This window comes from Trachinotus anak, unplaced genomic scaffold (assembly GCF_046630095.1).
Source record: "Trachinotus anak isolate AG129_WGS33_773 ecotype Australia unplaced genomic scaffold, CSIRO_AGI_Tana_v1 ptg000032l, whole genome shotgun sequence".
Classification (NCBI taxonomy): Eukaryota; Metazoa; Chordata; class Actinopteri; order Carangiformes; family Carangidae; genus Trachinotus; species Trachinotus anak.
The window spans coordinates 22385156-22407429 of NW_027273883.1; the positions used below are offsets into that span (position 1 = coordinate 22385156).

Here is a 22274-nt window from a genome sequence, read left to right on the forward strand (position 1 = left end):
CTTATTTGGAGAATTAAATATTTACACTTGGCCTATCCTAATCCAAAGTTTATGAGAGATGTAAAAGGACATTAAGGGAAAAGACATTTATTTTAAAAGCTCTACAAACTGAGGCCATCACCCCAAATGGTGTGTTTGGACCATCTGAGAGAAATGGTTTACTTTCTGAAGAAAAAATATTTCCCTTAGCTGTATTCACACACAGAGAAATTCCAGATTTGACTTCTCATTTAATGGCCCGCCATACATGCTGTGTGCACCGCAAATATCTCTCAAGCTGATGGGAGGAAACAGAGACGGCCATTGAGGAAACCTGCAGTTCTTACTTTGAAGAATTCCACTGAGGAGAGTGAGGGAGATGCGGGGGGGGGGGGGGGGGGGGGTACCTCAGAAAAAGAGCTGGCTCAAACAAGGCTGTCAAGGAAAAACACTGATATTTCATGCACAGAAACGCCATTGTGCACCTCAAAAACACAGACGCTGAAAAAACAAGGCTGAGTGCAAGGTAGAGAGGTTACATGAGACAGGTGAAATTGAGAGGGGGGGAACGGGGTTCTCCTGTGGGATGAGTGGCCTGTTTTCTTTAATATTCACCAGACTAGAGTAAACTTGGAAGTGAACGAGGATGGAGCTGGGACGGACTGACAGAATATCTGTCTCACACACCAACATATGGCTGCTTAACATCCTTACCTCTCCTGCAGTGCCTCATGGCCATTTTGCACATCCGGGACTCAGCGATGGTGGGACAGGGTATCGTGTCCTTGGGTGGTTTCTTAACAATGTGCCGCGTCCGGGTCTCCAGACCCCACTTATAGCCACAGGTTTTGTTTCTCCTGGTGCAGGCTCCCCATTCGCTCCACTGGCCCACCTCACAGCCCTCTGCAGAGACACACAGGAGCAGTGATGAAACTACAGCAGAGGGCAACTCAAAGACCCTAGGTCAAGCTTTAATACAGGATGAGGAAGCTTTACTGTGGATACTATAACCTCTATGTGTGTGGTCCCGGTTGAACTGCTTGTTTTTAGGTCCAAAATAAGCAGGCCAACTGAGAAGTTATGGAATACTGTATACAAGTAAGGAAAGATGTAAAAGACAAGCTTGTTTACTCTCTTGAAACTGGATCTTTTTATGTTTTGTACATATCTGTGTTGTTTCACATACCTCCACACTCCATAGTGTCCTCCAGCGGAGCAAAGCCCTCGGGGCACTTGTCAAAACAGCGCCCTTTGTGTAGGTAAAAGCCCAACTTGCACTTGGTGCAGAAGTCTTTACTGAAACAGGACTCGCAGTTCTCTATCCTGCATCCTGGAGAAAGAAGGAGAGAAAGAGGAGAGACATCAGGTTCTGAGCAACACTCTCATCTGGAGTTGATCGAGAGCTAAGGGGTTTGGGGAAAAGGGTTCTTGAGAGGATTATATTGTCTCTCCTGCAAAAAAAAAAAAAAGCCAGTGTTGCCCTGTGGATCATTTCTCTCTGGGCTCAAGTGTCTCTCGGAAAAGTTGTTTTGCCCGACAGATTTTTTTTTCATCTTCCTGTTCTTGTTCAAAGCGAGCAAACAGTGTGAAAAGACAAGAGCAGAGACAGTGAAGAATTATGTCACACTGGCCTCTTTCAACAGATTGCACCGACATGCAACAGTCTGGATCCAAACACTCTAGCTCACATGTTTTCAACTAATGGTGTGCTGCAACAGGAAGAATACATCCCATTAGAGCTAAATACTGTCTTTAATATGTTATCTTATCACTCCACACTAGTCCAATCCTCAGTCGCTCCATAACTGGAGATTATTGGGGAGTTAGGTTGTCATTAAAGTATGAATGATGGCTAATGATCACAAAGCTGGCCGGGCTGTGTGGATCCTTTAGGTTTTGGCTACCATATAAAAGGGGTGAGGTGGGTTAGAAACGGGGGTGGGGAATAACAATATTTTGCGCAGCCTTGCCAAACAAATGCTGATGCATTTAGTCAGCAAACAAAACAGCACACTTGTCCTCCCACGCCACACCCTGCCGCTGCGCATGATACACTGCACCACGCTCACAAAGAAAAAGGCCCTGCAATATGTCATCAAGCTCTTACTCTGCAAATAGCACATCAGGCAGGGCCAAATTACAACAACCACACCAACACGGCGACACACAGGCCCACATGATTAGAAGGAGCCTCCTCGTGCTGTCTAATTTATGACGCTCCTCAAAGGCTCTATGTGGCCCTGTTGTCCAATAGGCTTCCAGTGTTGGGGAACCACAACCTACAACCCGTGGCCACCACCTCCTTACGCTCGTAGGGGTCTCCCCAGGTAGAGTGTCATCTGCTCCTCTGACTGCGTCTCGCAGCAGGACACAACCATGCATTAATGCGTGTGCGTTTCTCTGCGTTACAGTGATTTTCCACATGTGAGAGCGACGGAGGCTGAGGGCTGCTCTTTTATCTGTGACCCTCGCAAGGCCTGGGGAAGGGAAGGTTCTCACAATCACACCCCTTAATTACACCATCTCCAGCTAACCATCAGGCCTCCTCCTCGACATTCCTGCAAAACGAGGGGGTCCCTCCCCGCTTTACTTTGAACCCTAAAGTATGGCCTCTGCCCACTCACTCTGGTCTCACGCTTTCCCGACCAGTCTAAACAAACTGTGGACACACACACACACATATGCACAAACACACATATACCAATCAGATATGGCTGGAGATAGACCCACTCTGCAATGAAGCTGCACTTCACATTCTGTCATATATAATTCTGACTATAAATCACTAATCTCCTTCTAGCAATTTCCTGTGTTCTGACATCATTTTTAAGTTATTAATTCAATGAGCTGATATTATTTCACATATCTACCTATTTTTCTTGTTCCATTTTATCTTATATCTCGACATGTGTCTTGGATCTGTGGAGTTATGCAGTGCTGTTGAGATTTCAGTGTGGAATGCGTGAGTCTTAGGGAGGTATAAATACATTTTGCTGTCCTTTTTTTCTCACCTCTCACTCACTTCTTCCTGGGTTGAATCAGTCAGGCTTGTGTTTGATATAAGACAAACCCAATAGAGGCAGCAGGCTAATAAATCACCAAGCTAATTGAAAAGCACAAAGCTGTCTTTTACCCCTCACACTTCCCAGGCCTGTCATCACCTGAGAGACTTTTAACTCCCAAACAGAAAAATAAAAGCATGAGGAGGGGGGAACAAGAACATCTGGCAGTACTCTCAAGCACTGGGGCTGTTGTGCAATCCACGGTTATTGACAGTAAATACGAGCAACGCAGATGTGTGAAACACTGTATCCTCGCAGCCGCAGTAGCACACAACAGGGTTTTTGATTTAAACATCACTCTTGGTTACAGTTTCAGATGAAGTCTGACAATGGCTCGAATGCTGGGAAATCTTGTTTTCTAAATAGTAGATAAGTAATAATGTCACTCCGTGAGATGGATGAGGTGGATGACACATCTATGCGGCTCCGTGGGATTTAGAATGCAGGGAGGCAGACCTTAAGGGTCAGAGGTCACCAGAGAACGAGGTGGGTAGGAAGGGATCACTATGACAGACATTTATACCTCTGTCCAGTTATCAGGCAAAAGGCTATCTGGGACAGCAAGGGCTATCTGTGACACTGGAGACGCTCCCGCACTGGAAACTGGACGGTCAGCCGGCCAAGTCGACAGCGAGGCAGCTCATCCGGCAGCTCTAGAAACAGATACAGGGGAGCGGGTTCATTCTCCCTGTAGGATTAACCTCTGGACCACCTTTAAAGTCTTCATCTAGGTGCCTGAGGGAGACTAATGAGAAATAATGAGGTCATCAGATCCCACTGAAGGCCCACTGTTGCTGGGACTTAAACGTATTATCATCATTATCTCCCGGCCTGGTTCTGGCTGTGAGTTACATTAAGAGCGCAGGAGGGAAAGCCTCATGCTTCGGCTGTCAGAGGGTGTGCGATTGAGAGAGACGTTGTCGGCACTGCAGCCGCTCCATCGTTACCATTATCGTTGTTACCGTTTCTTTTTTTGTTTGTTTGATTTTACGCTTGAATTTTATGTGGTTTGCGTGTCAAGTGCATTTGAAGTGTAGAGATGAGTCATTTATGATCTAATGGCGCATGCTTGGCAGAAGCCGATCCTTCAGCTGTGGTCTGGATAGAGACGCAGATAGATTTTATCACGGACACTCAAAGCGTCGCGTCAACTTCAGTCAACTGCTGCTCCTCCGCAGACTGACAGCACCATCTCTCCATTTCTTAATATGAATATTCACTTTGTCGAGAAAGGGTGGTAAATCATTTTGTGAAGATTAATGAACCTCTCATGTTCCAGACTGAGCTGGAGGTGGGTTGTGAGACTGCTCATCAGGATACCAAGAGTCTCAGCCTCGTTCAGAAAGCTAACCAGACCCGACGTTGCGCAGCACGGGTGTCCATGTCGTAAAAGGCCTGGCAGTGTGAGGGGGAAAACAAGCCCTATTTTTCCAGCCTTCGCCTCCAAGCTGAGTCGAAAAAGCTCTGACCTACTCTCTAGGCCCTGGGTTTGGCTGACATGGAAGCTTTGGCTTGCTCACTGCCACCCAGCCATGTCGTGTGGAGCTACGGATGGCAAGAGTTCATGGTAAAGGCCGGAGCTGCCATGTTCTCCCCGACTCTCTCCAGGCTGTTTTTTTCCACATGGGTGCTCTTCCACACTCTGGTGTAGGGCTAGGTGAAGCAGAGGTGGTGTTCCTGTCAGTCAACGTCTTCCAGAGAGAGTTTGTGGATGACGGATGTGTCAGCGGTCGTTCTAGCTTCTTCACTCCAAGGAACACAGACCGTGATATACCAGGATCTACTCTTGTATCTGCTCAGGCAGCTCCAGCATACACACAGGCAGATCAAGCTTCAGCCAGTGGTCAAGCACAAGACAGCTCCTCCACTCGCACTATAGTACAGACAATTATGCAGTGTTTTGAGAAAAAACCTGCTTCAACTCTGAGTCTGACTGTAATGTCCTGGGAGCAGGGCTTGGTTTGGTGGGTCCATTGTATTGTCTGGCAAATCTGAAAGTGCGGTTACTAAAGCTGTGATGATTAAACGTCCCTTGGTAAAACTCAAAGGCCAAAAGCAACTGGTTCTTTTTGTTGGTTAGACTGTGCAATGGAAATACCCACAAGCTCAGAATTAGAGCGAGAAAAGAGAGAAGTTGAATGAGAGACAAGGAGTGGCAGAGAGGGAGAGAGCGCCGCCAGCGCTGCCAACTAAAGGTTGAAAAACTCGTCAGTTATTTTACACAGCCTTGGTACACGTTTGGCCGAAACCCATGATGCACGGCTCTCATCCACCTCCAACATGAGATATCCCATGATGTGCTTTAAAACTAAAACGATCCTGGAAAAGATACATCCAACCAGCCTCTACTTCAAGCCTTAATTTGATGTGACAAAGCAGTTAGAGGGACTACAATGGGATTTGGTAACAGATTTCCTCTGTCTGTGAAATGCAGTAAAAAAGAGATCACAATAAATTTATTTTTTTTTAATTACCTCAGACAGAAGAGTCTCCAGTGGCACATTACACTGGCACTGAATGAGCTGTGATATTTAAACCCTGCTTCCAGGATATTGGCAATCTAAGGCCTTGATCTGGCTGGTTGTTGGTTGGCAGCGAACGCAGCTAGTGTTTCTATGTGCTTTAAAGCCACTGCAGTGGGGTAAGGCAACTGGGTTGGTGATTTAAGTATATGTATGTGTGTCTAAGCAGTGGGGGGTCCGTAATACAGCCCGAGGGAGGAAGTTTTGAATGTAGCCTTGCTCTCATGCTGACCCTCTCAACACTCTCTTTCTTATAAAAGACAGCTCTGATAGTCGCCTTTCAGCTCATAATTCTCTCAGCCAGAGAGCTCGCCTGTGATACAGAGTGACTGAATATGCTTTGGCTTGGGAATGTATGTTAAAACCAAGGAATTATGAAATGTGACTGAGGCAAGAGCATGACTGCACCGCATTCGGACAGATTTGGCTGTACATAACGCAGTACACTGTGTGACTGCTGCAACAAGTCCTCCCTGTGGAGCAGTGGGTTGACACCCACAGACACTGGTGTGGGACTTCTTCTGGGCGGCTGATAAGAAACTCTGTGGATAACGCTGCTGCATATGGTTTCTGGCACACATCAACCCATCCATTAGCCGCTGCAAGAAGTTCTTGCCAAGTACAGCCCAAGGAACATAACACATGGACATATAGAAAGGTATTATGCAACAAAAAGGCATTGCTAACAAACCAGCAACATCTCAGTAATGGCGCTGTGGCTCCCACATCTCGGGCCTCGTTGAAATCCAGCTGAAGTGTAGCTGTAAACGGGCTTCCAGTTATGTTGCGGAAAGTATAGTTCCCATTGTTTTTGGCTCTAATTATGGTGTTATTTTCTCCGCAGTGAAAGGGAAACCCCCCACCCCAGAACAGTGAGCCTTAAATTTAACCATCACCATGTGAGGCACAGTTTCTTGAATACTTCTGAGAAATGGGTAGGTTATGTATGGTAAGACCAACAGATTAGGATGCTCAGCGAGGGTATACTGGGCAGCTTCTGGTCTTTCAAAGTCATAAATTTCCAATGTTTATGACCAAGAGGTTGACCTATAATGGCCAAAGAAACTATCTGATACTTAATTTATAGTTTGAACTTTGACATTTCACATCAGCATATGGTGAATGATTGGCAAAAATGGTTAAGACTAAATATATCACACAGCGAATGTCTTTGCTCAGTGAAAAACTGATGACCTGTATGGAGTTTTTTTTTCTTTCCCTCTACCCAGTGCATGCTGGAATAGACTGCAACCCACCCAGACTGAAAAGGAATACATAAGAATGTTTTATAAATGCTGTTGCAGAATTTTTTCCCACCAGTAAAAATAATACATATGAGCATATTTAACAAGCCGATTATTTCAGTTGAAAAGTAGCATTGTTGCACAGGCCTTAAAGTCCTCCTTGCTAAATCTATAGTTATCTGGTGACTTTCCTTGCGTCAAATTGCATCACATTGTAAAAAGAGTATTCATCTCTCCACCCATAGCTCTCTCTGTCACATGCCTGTGAATCCTCAGGAGCCCCTTCACAAAAACTGAAAGTGAGGCTCCAGCCAGCAAGTGGCTGAGTGTATAAGCCTTTTGCTTGTCTAGCCCATGTTTTTCTTTACCCAGGCAGTCCATGAAAAATTCTTGAATGAGATAAGATCACACAGACAAACTCTGGTGTAATAATAAGCAGCTGCTCCCCGAGTGATTTCAGAGACTGTGTTTAAAAAGCTCATGATAACAGAGACGTAATGCCACGTTCCAGGCCTGTTTTGAAACCAGGAGCACACGGCAGCTCTGACCGCGTCGGTGGAGAACCCCTCACTGTTCTCTGTCCACTGTTCCTTTGAGCCCTTGTGTACCAGTTGCCCGTGTCAACTCACAAATATTCACCGACCTGACAATTAGCTTCCAACCCAATAAAATATCCGTTTATGGAAGTTGGACATGAACTGTTTAGTGAAAATGACATGCGGAGCGCAGCTGAGAATGAGGGTCAAATAGGGAAGTGGATTAGAGAGCCATGACTGAGGCAGTGATCACATCAAAGTAGGTCTCGCTCTGAGATCTGATGCTACGTGACAATACAAGATGTTGCTCTATGAGCAGTTTGGGAGAAGGATTCAGATTAACTTGCCACACATCAGGATCAGTTTAAGTCAAAATTCACCCAGCATGGGGATATAGTAGTGGTTAGGATAGCAGGGTAAAGTAAAAAAATAAAAGACTTTCTAGCAGAGAACAAGATGTCTTTCTCCTCCAATTTTCTCTGAGTTATGAAAATACACTGAAATGACTGTGGGACCTTTAAGACTTTGCCCCTGGGGAGACTTGATGAACAGGCATATGTGGAAGCACACAGCGATAAAGTGTTTTGTTTGGGGGTATCCAATCAATACCAGCAGTTTGCTAAAAGAGACTTTTACCAGTTAAAACTGCAGCGTCTGTGACCTCATTACATTACATGTCACAGAGATGCTGCAACAGAGAGCAACACCACATCACAGGAAATCTCATCAATTGAATAAAATCAAATTCTGACAATGTTAGATTCAGATTTTTCACTGGTGACATTTGAGACCTTGAATAAGTAACAGTGTTGACAAAGTAACTTGAGAATAAAAAACCAAGGCCGTTTGCTGTGTGTCATCTGCTTTCCTCTTTAATACTAATTATACAGCAGTGGTACACTGCATTTTTTGTTACCCTTGATATTTTTAGGTTATAAGCACATGAAAGAGTGTGTATCTGCATTTTGAAATCTCCAAAAATGTTTGCAAAAGTTGGCATTAAGCAGGCAACAGATTCCCTCATTTAGCTAAATAAACAAAAAAAAAAGTACGCACGGTGTATGCAGGGTTACGGCTGCCGGTACCACTGACTCACATCTTCTATATTTAAAAAACAGCCTGCCTACAGTTTGGAGATATCTACTGACCATCAACAGCTAGCTTCATGTTAGCTTTAGTGACTGCTGCATACTGCACAGGAATTCTCACTATGAAACCCTCAACCCGCAAACGCAGAACTAAACTGAGTTATTCTTGAATGTAGGCCTACCAGTGATTAAGCCAGATAACAACACGCGAAATGTAAGTAAGAAAACTTTGGAGTTAGCGGGCTAGCTACACCTAACACCTAACACCTGCGCCAAGCTAATATGTACTAGACCTGTCTGTTAACTGAATAGAAAATGTTATAAAATTATATAAACCCCTCAAGCCAACTCCTCTTGGAGCACTAGTGGAATCACTACCCATTACGTAATTACCGAATTTCAAATTCCATACTAGAAAAGTCATCAGTGTAACGTGTTGCTTATTAACACATTACTACAACACACTGATGAAGAATCACAGCTTGAACATGAACATGCTCTGACACCACTTTACCAGATGTTTGGGTGGTGAAGTTTTGATTTTCTAACCTGTCTAGAGTCCCAACATCCAAAACTGAGCGCTGCCGCTTTATCATGCTTTTCATTTCCATAATTAAATGGCGTCAGCGGAGATATTTGCATGTAGGTCGGCAAGCAGAATGTTTTTTTTTTTTTTTTTTTCTTTGTGCGCTACATGTTCATATTATGTGGCCTAAGGCCTGGACACCCTCCTATGGGGCTTCATTTTAGTGCATGTGTCAGGAGTTTGGCTCAGGGAACCAAATGGGTTCAAGTTCCTCTCTGTTTTCATATGAAACACTCAGCCAACACCTCAGGCTGAATGTAAACCTATAACTCTCTCTCTCGCTCTCTCTCTCTCTCTCTCTCTCTAGTTATCAGAATATATTCCATGTTAAAAGAAGGTTATGGTATGAGATCGGGGTGCTACATGGGGAAGAGAGGGAATTTCATTAATTGGATTTTAAAGTTATTCTTTTACAAGAATCATGGGAACATTTCAATTTCTAAATGTTACTGGTTGGAGGTTTTTTTTTGTTTTTTTAATAGTAAAACATAATTCAGACTGAAGGCGTAGCCTGTTTCAGGTTATGAAACCAAAACAATGTTTTCCACGAAGCAAGATAGTGAAAAAAAAAAACATTTACTACCTTTACTGCAGTCCACAAGAGCAATATGTGTAACAACAACTATTAGCAAAATATTTTAAATGGTTTTATCACTGTAACAATAAATAAAATTTGAATTTAATCATATTTGCCTTCCCCATAAATATTCTGCTAATTTTTATGGTTAATGCTTGGTTTTCTCTTATCTAATTTCAATCTATGAACAGTTGTAGGTGGACACACAGTTGTGCCTGGCTTTCTCTTCAAAGCCAGAATATACTTTGGCTGCCAAGAAATTACACTGTCTGGTGAGAGCCTCAACCCACCAGTCGACAAAAGAAGTTAATTTCATGGCCTAATGCTAATATATAATCATCTCTGTTGCTGAAGTGATATTGAGTGTCATGGCCAAAAGGAGTGGTTTTTACGTGTTACTCTTAATGTGACGATGGGAGTCTCTGGAATATGTCTGGCCAAATCCTCAGCGCATGTTGGTTGCATTTGCACCTGGATTTCATGCCGTGAAACATCCTCCTGACTGTAGGATGTTTGGTAATGCAGGTGTAAAGGGAGTGTTAAAGAGAAATGAGAAACAGTGCTCATCCTAGCAGAAGTTCACTGTTAAATCCCGAGGGAGACACTGCTGAGACGAGACTTCACTCCTTGCATCCACCTGTATGAACAGATGAGCCGTTCAAATTGTGAGGCATGTCTGGATAATTGACAATAAATCATTCGTAGTGGGAGAGGGGAAGTTGAAGGAGTGTGCATATGCGTGTCTGGGGAAGATGGGGTGGTGGGAGTGTTGGGAAAAAGGGGAAACTCAGCGGTGTGGGAGATTGAGGGGTAGAGGTGCAGTGTCAGGGAGGCTGGGTGAATTAGACTCACTGGAGCACATGTTGAGTTCGGGGCTGCGCATGCCGTAGTATCCGGCTGGACAGTCATGAAGACACTCCCCGTACTGCCTCATCCTCTCCCTCCGCAGAAACAGGAAGAGTTTGGGCTGGCAGTTTACACAGCCGTTGTCCCTGGAGCACACCGAGCAGCCTTTACAGATGGGGTACGCTCCTGCATAGCTAGCTGCAGAACAGACACAGAGGAGGAAACAGAGAAGGTGATTAATAAGACGGAAATCAATTGACAGTGCATAAAGGTGTCAGTATGAGTCAAACAGTATCTGAAACTCCTCCACACATCCCTTTCTAAAATCAACAATCCAGCAATTATCCACTTGGTGCACTGACTGACCGTGTGTGTGGAGGTGAGAGAGCATGCAGAGTTCAAATCACTTTTGTATGTACAAAGGAGTGCAACACCATGAATGCCTTTGGGGAAAGGATGTACAAAGTGTGCACAGTGATCACTGTTTGAATGATTATCACATCTCAAACTGTCTCTGTGACAGCAGGCTTTTCACCAGCACACTTTTACCCCCAGGAATGGTAAATGGTTCAAGCATACCCCTCACTTAAAAATGAGTATTAACATAACAAACATGTTGCCCTTTAACTGCAGAAGACACACTACCTGGCTTCCAAATTTTGCAGGACTCTATACACAGAGCCATTATTTTGGTAGAGGATGAACACTTAGCAAATCTATTAGCATTGGTATCTTGGGCATTACTCCATATTCAATCAGTTCTGACACTGACCTCGTCTGTGTGTGTCAGTGACGTTTTCTATGAGCAACCAATGAGACGACCGTCATCCCAGATGTACATTAAAGCAACAATTGATTGCCAAAAAGAATGGGACACCTTTAGTGCACCCAACCTTATTGATCATTGGATTCATACCCATCTCTGTCTTTGAGGGAGGACTATTGCCAGTGACTTCTTTTGTGTTTAATTTAATGATATAATTAACTAAAAGTTATCGCTTGTTCTCATTTTGTTTTTCGAATTTCGTACCTGGTGCACGATGGTGGTGCAAACCTAACTGTGTTGCCGTGAATCTCATTGGTTGCTCGTACAGTGAGCATAGCTCATACTGGGCCTGAAAGAATGTAGCAATTTTTAATGTAGGTCAGTTAGTTTTTAGTTTGTTAGTTTTTGCTACGCATTGGAAAGTGCATCTAGCATGGTGGTTCAGAAGGCTGTTTATTCTGTGCAAGCAACAGAAAAGCAGCACTCTTCTAGATCATTACTCATGTGTGGATGACCCTGACTTCACCCGATGACAGGAACAGAGTGAACTTGAGACGACAGACTCGACTGTGGGAGGGCTGACCAGTAGAAAACAAGCCGAGTACAAGAATAAAACCAAAACAACCATAATAGATATATCAGCAGGATATTCTCTAATTCATAGTAAATATGCCCAATTCAACAATTTGTCATTCATGCAAACTCTGGTTCCCCTCTCGACGTTCGAATGCTGATTGGTTATGAATGTGAATATTGCATTAATTCTGGTCAGAGCTGGCCTCTGGAACGATTGTGTTGAGACAGCTGATGAAAGCCCCCAAAACCGCAGTGGCTGTGGCCTCAGCTCAAGTTGCCTGCAGAAGACAAAGGACCCAGTAAAGAGACAGTCCATTCCACAATAAGTGACTTTCAGTGTAAACTCCTTAGCGTCCCATTTACAGGAAAATGTCCTTGGGCGAATCCAATCTCTCCAAATGAGAGTAACACTTAAATTGATCTAAGCCAAGTCTTAAATATCACAAGCAGGGACCGGGTAAGAGCGCTGCTCTAACCGAGCGACCTACCACAACGCTTAATAAAACACTGTGCAGCAAACTGGACAAACCCTGAGAGACAGAGCAGAGCATGCCGGCATTACTGGCCATGGATCCGCATATTAGATTTCTCTGAACAGATTCACCCAGACGAAAGTGAGCGCTAAGTGGGCCCAGTGCAAGCATCAGTTTGTAATCATGTGAAAATCAGTCAGCAGATGTCAGTGGCTGCCTTGGACTCATCTTTTTTCATTTCTTTTGCTGGAGCACTGGGAGACAGTCTTCAGAGAGGTACGATGGCTCTGCCAAACTACACTCATTCTACTGAAGCCAGGGTGGATGGAAGTAAGATTAAGTGCTAATCAAAATGTGTCTCTGATGGTCTTTAGGGATGAGGTTTTACAGTGACACCCCATTGATCACAGCAGCGCCGGGACGTGCACTCAAAGCCCATTCATCACACAGACTGGTGATTGTTCATCTCCAGTCGACACTCACTCGCTAAGACATGAGGGAGAAATGAAAACCCCAAATTATGACTAGTTTTAGGCCCTTCCAATTCTCAGATGGAAAACTGTCATCTGCTCAACTATCAATCCGATATCTAAAATATTATTTCTTCTTTCAGGTGTGACAATGCAGGTTGTCTCTCAATTCAATACAGCATCTTTACAGTCAGTTGGCAGACACAAGTGCTGTATATCAAGATGTGCAGCTGTCTTTTTGACTTTCTCATAAAGTTTTTAAATCTTGTGCCTCACAGAAATTTCTCAATTTTTTTTTTTTTTTTTTTTTAAATCTTAACATTTATAAAATTAAGATCTTTCTGTTAAAACACACTAATCATAAAAAATGTCACTTTTTGTAAAAAAAAAAAAAAAAAAAAAAAGGTGTTTCTTTTTCCTGTCAGGTAAAACCGCAAACTGAATTCCTCTATATGTCTCAAATTTCATTCTGTCAGTCCTTCCATTTAGTAAAACTAAACTCAGACCAAACCTCAATACCTAACCATATGCTTCTGTAGAATATACAGTCTGGATGTGTTTACAGCAAACTGACATTCACATTAATTAGGTCATATTTACTCCCTCTGCCCTCGCCAAACCTGAACACAACAGTGACAGAAGAGGAAAGCCAACTTGGCAAAAGTAAAGAGCCGTGAGGCCGGGAAGCTTATATCTCCAGCTCATTTCAAGTGGGGCAGACTCTACATAACTATTAACAGTGTGCTAACAATACTATCCAAACAATAATAGAAAAATAAAATCTGGGATTGTGGTCATCTTAGATCATTGGCCAGTCAATCAGCAGAGAAATTATAGTTGCTGAAAAGCCTCTCCGTGAGTTTGGCTCAAAGATCACGCTCACTCTATTGTTGTTAAACATTTGTTTTGCTGGTTACTAATCTCGCAATGTGTACTGATTGAGGAGAACATAATCACACGCCATTTGAACAAAGCAGATCCCACATCCTGGAATCAGCAGACAACTGGGGGAAAAGACATGGACAGGAAGGCTGTATATGGTGGAGAGAAAGTCTTTTGGTCCTGATCTTGGGAGATAAGTGTGTGTGTGTCTGTGGAAAGGTTTGGAGGTTCAGGCCACAGGTATGTCAGGAAGGAGGCCACAATTCACAGTGTCTGGAGCTACGCTGTCCAACTCATGTCCAACACTACTGGCATAATGTCTCACGCACTTTACATCAATCTGTCGACTGCCAGTAGGTTTCAGCCGCTCTTACAGAAAACACTCATTCATATGAATCTGATTTTTCAGACTAGACGTAACAGAAGAGCAGCTCCTTCACAACAAGAGAACTGAAAAAAAAAGAAAAAGAGAGGCTTGAGTAAAACTTATTAACTCAGCATGCATTATTGTCATGAGAATTGAAAGCAGTTTACAATGCTTGTAACAGCCATGTTTTTAAGTGGCACCAAAGAGGAGAAAATCAAAGGGAAATGGGTTTAGTGTATAGTGTTCTGAAGTCTCTATAGATCACTGCAGATTAACCTAATTTGGTAGGAACACGAAGCTGTAATTTCAGTGTGCTGGGGGCTGTGTTCTCAGCTCTAGATGTGGTTTTTGTTTTGAATATTATATCTTTCTCTTGCTCTCAACCAGCGGACGCTTTCAAACCCTGTCTATCCGAATGCTAACTGTGTTTTGACACATGCTCGACTGCCCTCTACAGCCCCCCCCCAAATCATATAATGCCTCAGCTGTTCTAGTGTTTCCTCTGTCAATCACGTTGAAACTGAAGTGACCCGGACATATAGAAAAGCCACACAGAAAGTGCATTGTGAGATTATGGATATCAGGTTTACCATACATGTTTCATAAGACAGGAGAACGGTGCATACGTCATTCGACGTGCCACTCCCTGGACACGATAAACCAATGTCGTTTACAGTTTCAACCACAGAATACATATTACGCGAAACAAAACAAATCCGCAGTTCCCACTTCTGACAGCAAACTGAAGATCCCTCTGAGCCTCAAGTATTGTATTTACAAAAGCCAGAGTCCATATGAACATCAGTGAAGAAGCCTCTACAAGGACTTTTTAACACAAAGGCTTAATAAATGTCTCAGTGTGTCATGTTGTAGACATGACACACTGAGACGTGGTTGTATGAAGCTGCTGCTCTTGTACAGGGACCACATGAATAACACTTCACATATCCTTCCTCCCTCATCAACAACATATTGTGACTGAGGATGAGTCTTGTGTAACTAATAGAGAAAAATACTTTGTTAATTTGCATACAGAGAGAAACTTACCTAATGTGTCAGTCTGTCTTTTAAAAGAATATTTCAACAATTACTCATTTGCTTTTCATGCCAAGAGTTAGATGAGACAGATTGATACCATTGATTTAGGGCTGAAGAATAATAATATCATCGAAATCACAATATGGCCAAGTGTAATATCCAAATCACAGGAGCTGCAATTTCTCTGCTAAAGGTAAAATGTGTCACACCATCATTGTGCACTGTTAAGCATTGTGGTGCTACACATATGCCCCAGCCTACAAATCATGTTCTCCAGTTGTAAGGGAAGGTACTTGTTTGGTACAAGCCCCAACAAAAATCACATCATCATCATTTTAAAATATTTTCAGTTAATATGAAATGAAACATCATTCCAACTGAAATTGTGACTCAATATCTGCCAAAAATAATCACAATATGATTTTTCTGCATATTGTGCAGCCCTATATTTATATGACCAAGCATAAATAAATATAAAGCCACAGTCAGTCAGTTAGCAAGAAAAAATAAATAAATAAATAAAAAATGATACAACATGTTGGTTACAGACGATTAGAGGTGCCCATAGCCAGATTTTGTAAGCTTTGGACTGAGCCAGGATGTTTCCCTCTTCTCCCAGTTTTATCTGCAGCTATATATTTAAAGTACAGATGTAAGAGTAGCATCAATGTACTCATCTAACTCTCAGCAAGAAAGCTAATTAGTGTTCTTCCCAATATATCAAACTGTTCCTGATCAAAATATTTTTTTAAACCACTGCATTTGACAGTTTCAAAATCGTATATTCAGGCTGTGAAATCAACATTACACGGTGAAATAGCCTTGCAGATATGCACTGATAAGTATCTAAGCTGTTCAGGTGAATTTTTGTTCATGTGAAACAATCAGTCACTCGCAACATGAAGAGTAATAGCATGTTTGGAGCGCAGCACTTTCTGCAGCCGTAGCCTTGCTGGGAGGTTTGCTCTGAACGCAGCTCAAGAGCAATTAGGGCTGCGGAGAGATCCAGCAGAAACCCAAACTCTGTCTCAGGTACGTTTTTATGAGTCCAAAGCAAGCGTGACAGACTGCGCTCAGGGCTGCCAAGAGCCTCCACATATACAGGGGGTTCCACCCACGGCCGGCTAACTTCCTGCCTCCCATTCACCTACTGTTACCCATGAAATCATTCACATTGACCCATTCCAACTCTCTGCAACCCGAAACCCTAACAAGGCAAATTGCACATAATTTTTGTGTTTCTTTTAGAGCCCCGAACTTAACATTGAGAACAAGAAGACATTCTTACGTAGAGTTTCACTGAGGTTGGGCTCATGCAGGCTGACTTCAATAAAAACATTTTAAAGCCAGTGCTGCTGAAAACCGATACTTTGCAACCATTTTCACGTCTTTAAATGTGACTATTTTATTGTAATTCTAAAAAAAATAATATAAAGAACATTCAGTATAGTATAAGAAATATATCAAACAAACTTTATTACAGCCGACATATCAGAAGTGGACAACACAAACCGTACTGGACTTACAACAAATCTTTACAGTTTTAGCAGCATTTCCTCCTGGACAAAATGGGCTGAAGTAATGCCAAACCATTCATATTCATGTATATATTTTTATCAGATGTGGAATTTTTTGTGGTCTGGCATATGTGAAAAAGTTTTTTTAAAGTGGTTGCATGGCTCTTTCTCACCTCTCAGCTGCTCACTTCAATCACAGAGCAGTTTCAGCGAGCGCAGACGATACTTTCTCTCATTCATCATCACCTCTCTGACCTGCTACCACTACTCCTATAAGGATTAATGATTCTTGTTTTTTTCCAGTTTATCTGGTCAAATATTACCACAAATTATAGCACAGGATAGCAAATGGCTTGAACGTGTGAGCTACTGAGATGACCTGGAAATGCAGCAGACTTAAGGAATCATCATAAAGCAGCAAACTGAAGACAACAGCTCATATTAAAACACAACAGCTACTATTCTCACAGTTCTGCTCCATTTCTCCATGGGCCCCTGGTATGTAAATCTAATAATACAGACTGAATGCAACTAACCAGCAGCCGCACTGTCCATTGTTAGGGAAAGGCTCTTACAGTACAGCACACATGCGAAAGTGTAGTATCATCAAGTTACATGACAAAAAAAAAAGTGATTCACTTTATTCACTACATATATTCCATCTATAAATGTCATATGGTGAAGATGCAGTGATGACAAACCTCAGGTTTTGGAGTTACATAGCAGCAGCAGGTCAAGAAGATTTGTGCTCTCATGTGGAAAGCATCACAGTCACCAACAGAATTATACGCTTTCCTCGTGGCACAGAGACAATTATTGTTTATTGTCCACCTCCCTTGTTCCCCCTAAATGATGGTATAAGCTTACTGCTGCTCCACTTTTGAGGAGAAAGAGAAAGCTTGGGGGAGAGAGAGAAAAGGGCAGATACGGGACAGAGGAGCGTTGCAGCCAGCGGCCGACTGGTGGCGGACTGAACCGTAAGAAGCAACAGCCGCTTTTCTGCATCTCTGTTCAAACCACCCAACCATCCAGCTTCACACTCCATGGCTGTAAAAGGCAGGGGAGCCAACAGTGTCAACCCTCGCACCCAGAGTTCAACAGCTGTTGTAACGTCTCAACATTGTTCAAGCTCGTTAAAAGCCGGTACATGGAAAATGACATCAAACCGGCCGCTTTTCAGGCCCGTGACTCTATTTGTCATGGATCTGGAAGTCGCACTTAGCTCAAAAACTGCGGAGAAAAAACAGAAGGGGTAAGAGGGGGGTACGTCGGGCCTGTGCGCTGAAGGCACATTTCTGTTCCAATTTAGCAGAAAATATGTTGGACTTGCCTCCGACTCTTTTCCAGCTGGAAATAGTCAGGTTTTAGGATCTAGATTTTTTTTTTCCCCAGTTTACTTTAACAGTTCATACTGTAAGCACATGTTTATAATTTAGGACAGTCCTGCTGCTTATAATGATTTTGCAGCATGAGACTGAGCAAACACATTTGCTGTCAGACGTATTAGCTCGGCCAGAGCGTGTTCCTGTGACACAGATCCACCGGGCGAGGCGGGCAGTGCGGAGATTTGAACCCTCACTTGAAAGGGTGGTGGTTTTCGAAAGCGCTGAATGGGTAAAACAGGCAGCCTCGGTTCAAACAGGCAACTGGAAAATGGGGGCCAATTTAAAGCTACACTTTTTAGTGCACAATAAAACACGAGCTCGGGGTAATTTACTTTGGTGTGATTCAACAGGTTGAGCTGCAGACACATGCAGGTGAGAAAACTGCTTCTGACTCACCGGGTGACCACATTTACCATCCTACAAAGAAAATGTTATTAATGGGTTCACTTTGAAAGGAAGACGCTCATTTGTTTTCCTTCCTGGAGGTAAATGAAAAGTCTGAAGACACTAAATTTCCCAGAAAATGTAACCTGTACAGTGTGTAGTGATCATTTTTCTCTCATGTCAGACTCTCTGCACCTTTCATCCATCTGTCCAGCTGAACTCATCATGGCTCTCTCTCCAGCGCTCTTTCCAAGTCTATGTAAGGATCCCAGGTTAGTTCACTTCCTTATTAATATCTTTATGATGGATTATAACTTAAATCCCATGTCCTGGGTCAAATCCCACATCTGGATCCCCTGATGTGAAAGAGACCTCGTAATTCCTGTTTGAGGAAAATTAGAAATAAAAGCCGACCTAGCCAATCTAAGCTCACGGTATGTTCTGCAGTCTTTTCATACTCTCTGCCCCCACTGATGGACACGTAAACCCTTGACCATAACAGACATTTGACCAGCACGGAAAGCTCGAAGAGAGGAAAAAACTGAGACAATGACCTTGATGTGGTGGCCGAGTAATAGCATCGCCTCTTCACTGTGGCTTGCGGTCCCATAAAATGTTTTACAGTCCAGCCGGACCTTGAAAACAACAAACTATCTGTTCACAGCTATTGTCAACATTATTTAGACAATGCACTAAAACAATGCAAACATGTAATCGGTTTGTTCCAGTGGAGGAAAAATCCTGAAAGAGTTTTGACACTTTTAAAAATAGCTGTGAGTGAGGCTCCGTTTATGGGTGCATTTTATTTTTGGTGTTGAATTTTTTGTATTTATGGCTCAGCTATGAAAAGTGGGATTTTCTTTTATGTGAGACACTTCTACCTCTGCACATACGATAAGACTAAAACTGAAATATGTTTATTTTTTTATTTTATTTTTATTTTTTTAATTCAACCTGGCACTTCCTGCCGAGTGACACAGGTCACCACTCAGCATCTGTCTTTGATTGTCCTGATGGTGATACTCACGTTATACCCTATACGCCACGGCTGGTCAGCACAGGTGCAAAAAGGACTTTATGGCACTCAAGAATGGAAGCGCTCGAGAGGATGGGCTTTAACGCTTTCTGGGCAGGCAACTCAGGCAACTCAGGCATGTGGATTAGGTTTCCTGCCAACTCATCTTCTTCTTCTTCTCACCCATCTTTATTCACTCCTTCAAAGAATTATGTCAACGTTCTTGCGAAACTTCTGTGTAAATTTCCACTATTCTTTATTGTTTCTCAGCAACTCGCAGTGTTGGTCCACAAATACATGATCCAATATCTGTATTTTAGGATTAAAATATGACAATAATTCAGAAAAACATGGAAACTGTGGATCATTTAAGCACTTTGCAGATTTACTCGTTATAAAAGTTGAAAAGTTTTTGTCTAGGGAAGTGAGATGATGAAATGATGTTCGTCTAATTTTCTGAAGACCGGAGTGGATACATCATGGCTCACTTTGTAAATTTGTGCCAAAACACATTGGACTTAAGCTGCAAAACTATATGGAGTATAATAAATCCTTTTATAGCTTTTAGTCATGAGGATCCAGGGATGATGCACGCCACATTTGGAAATTATTAGTTCAACTCTCCAGGAGGTGTTTGCAAAATACAGCGTTTTTTGGGGGGTTTTTTTTCAGGAAATTCAAATTGGTTGGAGAAATCTCCAACATAACTGAATTTAATGGCTCGACTGTACGTGCAACTGATGGAGCTTGTGTCCAAATATCTAGAGAAAGAAGACATTTTCATAATGACAAGCAGTTTAACTCATCTGTAATGCTTGTTTGCTGTGGGTCTTATGGTTTTTAAGATTTAGATACTTTCAGAAGAACTAGAGGAAACTGTATTTTTACTGTATTAGGGTTAGGGTTAGTTTTTTTTTTTTTTGTACTGACCAGACATCAGAGTGTAGAGACCACCCACATCAATTACATAAAGCCAATAAATAAATAAAAAAAGAAAGACAGGGAAACATACTGGTTATAGTGTAAACAGTGCTCCATGAAATTCAGCCGAAACATTTTACTTTAAAGAGACATTCCTGAATTTTTCAAACTTTTACATTCCAAGAAATCCTGTAAACCACTGGGAAATGTATCATTCCAGAGGACAAGGGTGAGTCAACACAGGTGGATGCAACTGTTGTGATTATTTTGTGTTATATCTCATATAAATCTAAAAAGGCTTATGACAGTAATCAATCAAACTACAGCCTAAAGACGAAGCACAAGCAGTTCAGAGTAAGACATGAGCCCCGAAAGAAGGGGAAGGGCCTGGAACTTTGAATTTTTCAATATTTACACTCCCTCAAATCCAGTCAAGCTGTGGGAGAAATGTGTTTTCCCCTCAGACCAGAAAGAAGAAAAGGGAAAAGAGAAAAAGGTGGGTGGAGGAAAAAGGTGGAGTGGCTCCCATTAGCCCACATGTTGGTAATTTATCACACATAAACCTCACACCTAATTTTCACACCTGTAGCTCAACGTGCTGCAAGTCTAGTAATTCACTCACTCACACACACCCACAACCTCTACCACACACACACACACACACACACACTGCTGAGCAGGACTTGGCCGTGGATTTCCCTCGGCGCTGAAGAAGAACGAGGACATCACAGGCGAGGATCAGTAAAGTCGGCGGGCATGCCTGGCATATTTGCACCCCATGTAGGATTGCTCCGTCTCACCCACCCTAAGCGGTGTTCGCTCTCCCTTCCCCATTTGTCATCACCTTGACTAAACTCATCCCGACTTCCAGCTCACACATCTGAAAAACAAAGGGGTTGGATCTGGATTTTTCAGACTTGCCAGAGAGCACAACATATATGCAGATCCAGATGGGAGATACTCGTCTTTTGCTGGGGTGTCACGCAAAAAAAGACTGTGAAACGTTCAGACAAATAACATTAGTTCCTGTCACTGAAGAAGTCGCCAAATTCTTCCCTCAGTTAAAATTAGAAAAAGGTGAATGCATTATTAAATGAGTGCAACTGTAGAAATATTAAAGTGATAGAAAATTAAATGTAATTTTTCCAGAACTTTCATCAGCATCTCAAGACCTTTATCAGCAGATGGGGTTTGCTTTTAGAAGCAACTAGTGCCTAAAAACTCTGCTGATGACCATGAGCTGCAGTTTAAAGGTTAGGGAGGAAAACAAGCTGGTAAGTGGCCCTTGAGTTAGGGTTTGTTTGTTTGTTTGTGTGTTTGTTTTTGTTGTAGTTGTTGAGGTTGTTAAACTGCTTCTCTAAGATCAACATTACACTTTCATGCTAAGTGGAAAAATTCACTTTTAAGGGCGGTCTAGTGTTTGTGTTTTTAATTTCTTTTTTTTCTACCAACACTTTTGTTCTCCTACTGGAGGGAAGTGTTTTCCCTCCTTCTTTAAACTGACCTTTGATAATGAATCTTCATTTATGGACTTTTACTACATTTAATATGCAAACTCTTATTGTGAAAAAGGTAAGGAAATGCGATAAGTTTAACACAATACTAAATACTAAAAGAAAAAAAAACGTATTATTTTGGGAAATATTCACCATTTTTTCTGAGTTAGATGAAAAGATGGACTGTTGTGACTAAAGCAACTAAAGTAAAAGTACGGTATTAGCAAAATACACATGTATCACAAGTAAAAGTACTTATTATGCAGCAGAATGGTCCTTTTGAGAGTTTTATTATCATTGGGATGTTTTCCTCTCATACTGATCTCGAGCCGGCACGACGTGAATGTCTGCCACAAAGTTTCGACCTCATTAACCCTTTAACAAGATACAACTTCACACTCCTCATCCTCAGAGGCCAGCAGGGAGATCTGAGGTGATCGCCAGGGTCAAAAGTGGAGTGCACCGCAGGGGACAGATGGTAAAGACCTGGTCTCACTTTCACACATGGTGCCTGCCACAAAAAAACTCCCAAACATCAAAGACT

The 22274-nt window shown here is 42.4% G+C and overlaps 1 protein-coding gene across 1 annotated transcript in view; it reads right to left on the reverse strand.

Moving 5' to 3' along the window:
• Window positions 1-22274, reverse strand: part of rspo2 (R-spondin 2) — a 56423-nt gene that overhangs the window by 22060 nt on the left and 12089 nt on the right. Inside the window, exons 3-5 of the mRNA XM_071470321.1 lie at window positions 10447-10638; window positions 1166-1309; window positions 694-882 (exon numbers count right to left, since the gene is read on the reverse strand). Coding sequence (XP_071326422.1) covers window positions 694-882; window positions 1166-1309; window positions 10447-10638 — 525 coding nt within the window. The remainder of the gene's footprint in view (window positions 1-693; window positions 883-1165; window positions 1310-10446; window positions 10639-22274) is intronic.